The 6,700-nt window shown below is 54.1% G+C and overlaps 1 protein-coding gene across 1 annotated transcript in view; it reads left to right on the top strand.

The window, feature by feature from the left end:
* Positions 1-381: 381 nt before the first annotated feature.
* CUNH1orf115 (chromosome unknown C1orf115 homolog) overlaps positions 382-6,700 on the top strand; it is a 9,505-nt gene continuing 3,186 nt past the window's right edge. The window contains exon 1 of the mRNA XM_040636007.1: positions 382-713. Coding sequence (XP_040491941.1) covers positions 426-713 — 288 coding nt within the window. The 5' untranslated portion in view covers positions 382-425. The remainder of the gene's footprint in view (positions 714-6,700) is intronic.

Raw genomic sequence — 6,700 nt, 5'->3', positions numbered from 1 at the left:
ATCTCATGAATGTTGCATTACCACCCCCGTCCCACCACGTCCTCGCGGCACCGACTATAATCTTTACTATTATTATTATCATTGCCTCCGCCAATTTGAGCGGGCAAATGACGTCTCGTTATTTGGGGTTCATGTATGTCGTTGCAAGTGCGGTGGAACGTGTTTCGGACGTTCACTGTGCACCCAGCTTTCGGGGTGTCCCCCTGCTTGGCCGCCAGGTAGGAGGCGGGCGGGTGGGGCTGAGCGCGCAATCCCGAGCCCCGCGGCCAGGGGGCGCTGCCACCCAAGTCCCCCCACCCCCCTCTACCCACGCCCCGTCCGGGCTGGGGCGGGCGGCCGGCGGCGGGGGCGCAGGCGCAGGCGCGGGCGGGGCGCAAAGGTCGGTGTCTTCTCACCCCGACCTTCGCCAGAGGGGCCGCAGCATCATGACGGTGGGAGCCAGGCTCCGAAGCAAGGCGGCGAGCGGTTTCCTGCGCCGCGGGCCCCGGGGGCGAGCGCGGGCGGAGGGGGACGAGGAGACGGCCGCCCTCCTGGAGCAGCCGGAGCGCGGGGATGAGGCGGCGAGCGGGGCGAGCGCGGGGCGCCCGGGGGCCCGGAGCGCGCGCAAGGTGCACCTGGCCGTGCTCCCCGAGCGCTACGAGCCGCTGGAGGAGCCGGCGCCCGGCGAGAAGCCCAAGAGGAGGTACCGGCAGAAGCTGAAGAAGTACGGCAAGGTAGGGCCCCACGCCTGCCACCGCCCGCGGGCTCGGGGTGCGGACAGCCGCACCCCCGGCTTCCTGGCAGATCGCCCGGAGGGTGGGGGTCGGGTCCCCACCGTCCGGCTGCCCTCAGCTTCTCAGGGCTGCCTCTGCGTCCCCTCGCCAGCAGTCGTTACCAGAGCACCGAAGAGGGTTCCGCCTGTCGACTGGGAGGTGAAGGAAAACTAAATCGCAAGTAATGATAGAAGCCACACCGGAGCTTTGGGGGGGCTGGGGGCACCAATCCACCCACTCCTCCAGGGCTGGCCGCTTGGTTACATTCCCGGCATGTCTCAACATTCCCCGGGGTTCTGATCCTGGTGTGTGTCACGGCCTCTTGTACAGTTGGTAGGACAGAAATCCGTGTCCCTATTTTACAGATGGGAATACTGAGGCATCAGAGTGGTTAGGTGACTTGTAGAAGGTGACCCAGTTGGAAAGTAGGGAGTTGCAGGCCAATTCATCTCTTCTCTGGCAACATGCTTGCCAGGATATCCCACCAGCTGAGAATTGTTTGGGTTGTTATTCTCAAGTATTCCCAAGGCTATTTCCAGGGCCTGGGAGCTCAACAATACATAAATAGGCACTTGTTGAATCTTCTTTTCCCTTCCCCCAGCTGGCTGGCTGTACTCTGGGACCTGCAAACATACTACTGCTTTTTGCCGTGGGGGCTGGGGGGGGGGGCAGAGGAAGGAGCGGAGACAGGAGGAGAGAGAGAGAGAATATGAATGTGGGATAAAATAAGTGTCCTCAGAGATCAAAGCCCAAGGCAGTGCCCAGGGGCCTCTGCCTGGAATCACTTGAAGCTACTCTGCTCCCGCCCCCTGGGGCTGGACAAGGCCACCCAGAAGACGATCATAAACTCACCGTGTCCTGGCCAAAGGCCCCATCTGATTCAGTCTCATCTGTGTCCTCCAGTGGCCTCTTAGCCTATCTGAAACCATCCAGTCTCCACCCCTAGAAACTTCAGTGTATCAACCCCTGTAAAAGCCCATCAGCAGCTTTGGGCGCAGTATATGGGCAGGCCGTGAGTGGTACAGGCTATTACTAAAAACTCTGAAGTCGAGACTCTCGGGTTCGGAGTCCTGCTTGAACCCATCATCCTCTTCCTGGGCTCGGTTGAGTACAAAGAAACCAGCACTAGCCTCTCAGCTGGCGAGCTGATACTGTGGACATCTCAGGTCAGAGGCTGGCGCCTGAAGATGGGGTTGGTGCTCACCTTGTGCAGGGATTGTGCTAACCACTAGGGATCGGAAAGCACACAGTACGGTCCTGCCCTGGTGGAGGCCACACCTCCCAGGGGAATCCCGGCAGAGTCCGGCGCCACCACGGAGCCGCATGGTCCAGAGTCCTTCAGGGATGAGGGTATAAAGTCAGGGCATTTTGAAATCAATGGTGACATGAGAACTTAGCAGCGAAGATTGAGGTTTCACAGGTTAACGACGAGGTACTATTTCACACTCACTAGGACGGCTATTATTTAAAACCAACAAACAAAAAATAACAATTGTTGGCAAGGATGTGGAGAAATTGGAATTCTGTGAATTGCTAATGGAAATGTAAAATGGTGCGGTTGCTGTGGCAAACAGTTTGGACGTTCCTCCAAAAATTAAGCATAGAACTGTCACATGGTTCAGCAATTCAGCTCCCAGGTATATACCCAAAATAATTGAAAATAAGTATAAAATATACATATATATGTATATGTGTACAATATATATGTATATATATGAGAGAGAGAACATATTCACACATTCATAGCAGCATTTTTCAAAATAGCCAAAAGGTGGAAACAGCTCCTGTGTCCACCAACTGATAGTTAAACGAAGTGTGGGAGATACATATGGTGCAATATTACTCAGTCATAAAAGGAATGAAGTACCGTTACGGGCCACAGCGTGGATGTGATGGAGGCTGGCTGGGTCCGAGGAGGGACCTTGGCTCCGTGCAGGGTGGCAGGCAAAACTCCAGCCAAGAGAAAGTGAGCGCTGGGTTTATTGAAGACAGAATATAGGTAGAGTGCCTCAGAGACTTGGAAAGAAAAGTGCGTCTCATCTGTGCTTGAGGCCTGGAGTTTTTACTGAGGATGATGGTCTGGTGTCTTCTTAGGCATCCGGAGGAAAGACTCCGTAAGTCACGCAGGCCCTGGAGCCGGGGATCTTGATACATCAGTGGCCTTGGAACCATCCTGCCTGGTCACTCCTTGTATGTTACCGATTGTGCTGGGAAGATCCATTATTGAAACAGACATTATCTGTTCTATAAGGTGTGTGTAGGGCGACGGTGTGGGTCCTGGTGAAAAATAGAAGCAGAAAAAAGCAGTTTTTCACGAGGTCCCTTGAGTTTCCCTGTCTCAGATGAACCTCGAAAGCATCGTGCGAAGTGAAAGAAACCGGCCACACAGGGTCCCATGCTGTATGCGTGGAGATGACATTTATATAGAACATCCGAAATAGGCAAATGGGGAGAGAGGGAAGCAGAGGCGTGGTCGCCAGGGACTGGGGAGAAGGGGAAATGGGGGCAGGTGTGTAACAGGTGCGGCTCTTCCTCTGGGGACGGTGAAGGTGTTTTGGAAGTCGGTAGAGGTGCTGGTCGCACGACACTGTCCATGTACTAGATGCCACCGAATTTTTCACTTTAAAATGGTTAATTTTTATGTCATGTGAATTTCACCCCAATTACAAAAAAGGGAATTTACCCAGCAGAGAAGGGGTGGCGTCCGAGGCGGAGGGAACAGCGCAGGCAGGGATGTGGGCAGCGAAAGCTGTCGTGTCACACCCCAGCTCAGTAGACACCAGAAGCCACATGAGAGGACACTGTCCTGTTGGAGTTGGGCGTGCCCGCTCTGCCTTCAACTTCTTGGAGGTGTCTGGGAAGGTAACCAGTTAGGGTCCAACATGGAGGAAGAGAAAAGCCCACCCCTCTTTGCTGAAAATCCATGGCAACAGCCAAGCCTCTGCTAGGAGCGTGGGGAGGTGAGTCTCCGGGCTTTAGCCACCACGTGAATCCTTCCCTTACGGGGAAGGGGGAATAAGGAGGGACCTGCGAATGCACCACATTGTTAATGGATGGCTTTTCCTTCAAGGAAGGGGGCTTGGCAGTTCCTGTTCATCTGTTCCCCGGTCAAGCCCTGCGCCCAAGTCCCTTCCTGCCTCTGTTTAAAGAGAGGCATTTGGCTTTTGTGAAACGCAAAAGCATTTCTTCTCTCCTGCTGCCCTGTGGTCCTAGCCAGGCGTGGACCCCAGTGTCGAGCTGGCCCAGCCTCCCAGAGGAGGCTCGGGGCTCAAGGGCTGTGTGCCTGGACTCTTGCCCGGCAGTGTTCCCTGGTGGTTTGTAAGAAATGACACTAGTGTTCCCGTGGTGCTTGAATTGTTCTCAAAGTGCCATTTTCTGGGTTCAGGGAAGGGGAGGAACAGACGTGTGCTGTTCTGCTACGTGCCAAGAGCTGTGCCGCACATTTCATGTGTGGTACCTCCGAATTATCCCCAGGACCTTGGAAAGCTGGGGGGCCCCGTTTGCAGCTATGGAAAACTGGAGTTGAAGGACGTTGTGCTGTTGGAGGCTGCACAGCTGGAGAGTAGCCGCGCTGGGAGGCAGGAGTCTCACCTGGCAGTTGGGTGGAGGGGACTGACCCCCAAAACTTAGCTTAAGAGGAGAGGTCGCCTTTCCCAGGCACCCCTGAGAGCCGCAGGAGGGGTGTGGATGAGGAAAGTAAGTGCATTTTTTCTGTGAGGGAGCTGGGAGAGGGTCGGTTGTCCGCGAGGGAGGGTCGGAGGGGGGAAAGAATGTGCGGAGTGACTTTTAGTAAACTCAAGAGGGAAAGAAATTATCCTTCTGCTCTAGGTGGCAGCAGGTAAGGACAGGGGCCCCAGAGCCCGGCTGCCAGGCTCAGACCCTGACTCCTGTTGGTTTGGGGACGTTGGGCTGGGCCCACCTCTTCGCCTCAGTTTCCTTCCCTGTAACATGGGGTAAAACGAGGGTTATGGCAGAAGTAAACGGGTTCCTCCCCGCAGAGATCCCCGAGCTCCCCTGGCAGGTGGCAAGGCTTTTGTGACTGTTGGCTGCTGTCTCAGGGGGTGAAGGAGAGACCCCACCCCGTAGGACTGTTGAGTTTCTGATTCCTTTTTCATCAGAACTCGGTAACTGAGAAAAAACCCTCCGTCTGTAGCTGGTCCCCCAGCTCAGCTTTGTGCCTGCGTCCTGACCACATTTCCAAACGTCCTGAAGCCTCAATCTTCATATTCAGGGGGACATGATCTTTGTTGGCAGCTGGGTTTTTGTTTTTGTTTGTTTGGGTTTTAATTTTTCGAAACTGGAGGGGGCGGGGAATCCCTGACTTCACTGGGGGTTGGTGAGTATGGAGAACCCCCTGAAAGCGTGACATCCTAGGACAGCTGTAATAGGTCACCGCCAGCGCGGTGGTCTAGGACCAACACCAGCTGTGCAGGTCTGGAGGCCAGAGTCTGAAATCAGTGTCACTGCGCTGAACTCAGCAGGCTGGTTCCCATAGAGGCCCCGGGGAAAAACCAGTTTCGTTGCCCTTTCCAGCTTCCAGAGGCGCCCATCCTCCCGCATCCCAGCCAGCACGGGTCCGCAGATCTCTCCCTCTGCTTCTGTCGCGACATTGCCTTCGGTGGCCCTTGTATAAGGACGGTTGTCTCCTTTGGGTCCTTATAAATACAAAGGGGCCCTTATAATGATTGGCCCCACCTGAATAATCGAGGACCATCTCCCCATCTTAAGACTCTTAGTTTATTTGCATCTGCAAAATCCCTTTTGCCCTATAAAGCCATACATTTACGGGTTCTTGGGACTTCTTCAGCCTACCACGCTCCTCTAGGTCCCCCATGCCCCACTCCTTCTCCGAGAGATTATTTGGGTTGAAAACTTGACTCCCATCAAAGAATTCAAAACCTCCCTCGAATGACACCGAAATGGTCGTGGATAGATATTTTACATTTCTTTGTATTGCTTTTCTCGAACCTGTGTTTTGACAGTGTTCCAGCTAATGAGCTATTTTATTTTATTTATTTTTTAAAGGTTTTTTAATTTATTTATTTGACAGAGATAGGGAGAGAGGGAACACAAGCAAGGGGAGTGTGAGAGGGAGAAGCAGGCTTCCCACCAGGCAGGGAGCCCGAGGCGGGGTTCGATCCCAGGACCCTGGGATCATGACCTGAGCCGAAGGCAGATGCTTAATGACCGAGCCACCGCAGGCACCCCTTATGAGCTGTTTTAGTAGCTTTCTTCTAAATGGCAATGATGAAGTGACGAGCAGTTTTTGCAAATAGCACGCTGAGGAAAATGGATGTACTGATGCCCAAAATGTCAAGTTCAGTGCCGGCCATCCATGATTCTGGTGGCCTTGCTTGTAAAGGACTGTTTACACTTGATCCCAGAGAACAGTCGTTTTGTTATTGTTATTTCAAGGAGGGAAGTAAAGTTCTCCCACTGAATCTTATTATACATTTATAGCGATGTCTCTCTTAGCAACCTCACGCCACCCCCCGCCCCACGCATGCACCCTAGTGTCTCACTGAGAAGTCAGCGGGCACTATGCCAGGAGTCAGTGTCTAGAGAAGCCATAGATGTGACCTGGCTCTCTCCAGGGCTCCTTGTTGAGCCTGAGAGCTTCCATAGGAAAGACCTGGACCCTTTCTGGGTGCTGGGGGTACAGGAACGAGCACAGGAAAGCCCCTTCATCCGGGAGAGAGGGAAAGTCAGGCTACGAGACAGAGTTAGGTTTGCTGGGCAGGGTCGGCTCCGAGCTCTGTGATTGTGATCAGGGATTTAAGCGAAACCGGGAATTTTAGGTGCTTATTGGATGTGGGAAGGTCGGGAGGCTGAGACACAAGGTGTGTGGTGGGGTCCAGGTCACGCACATGGGTGGTGACATAGTTGAGAGTGATGACGAACGTTGGGGGTAGGAAGTGGAAGTTGGGGTGGGGTGGGCAACAGCACCA

This window comes from Ursus maritimus, unplaced genomic scaffold, assembly GCF_017311325.1.
Source record: "Ursus maritimus isolate PB19 unplaced genomic scaffold, ASM1731132v1 scaffold_2, whole genome shotgun sequence".
In the NCBI taxonomy this organism is placed as follows: Eukaryota; Metazoa; Chordata; class Mammalia; order Carnivora; family Ursidae; genus Ursus; species Ursus maritimus.
This window is presented reverse-complemented; position numbering and strand designations above follow the sequence as displayed.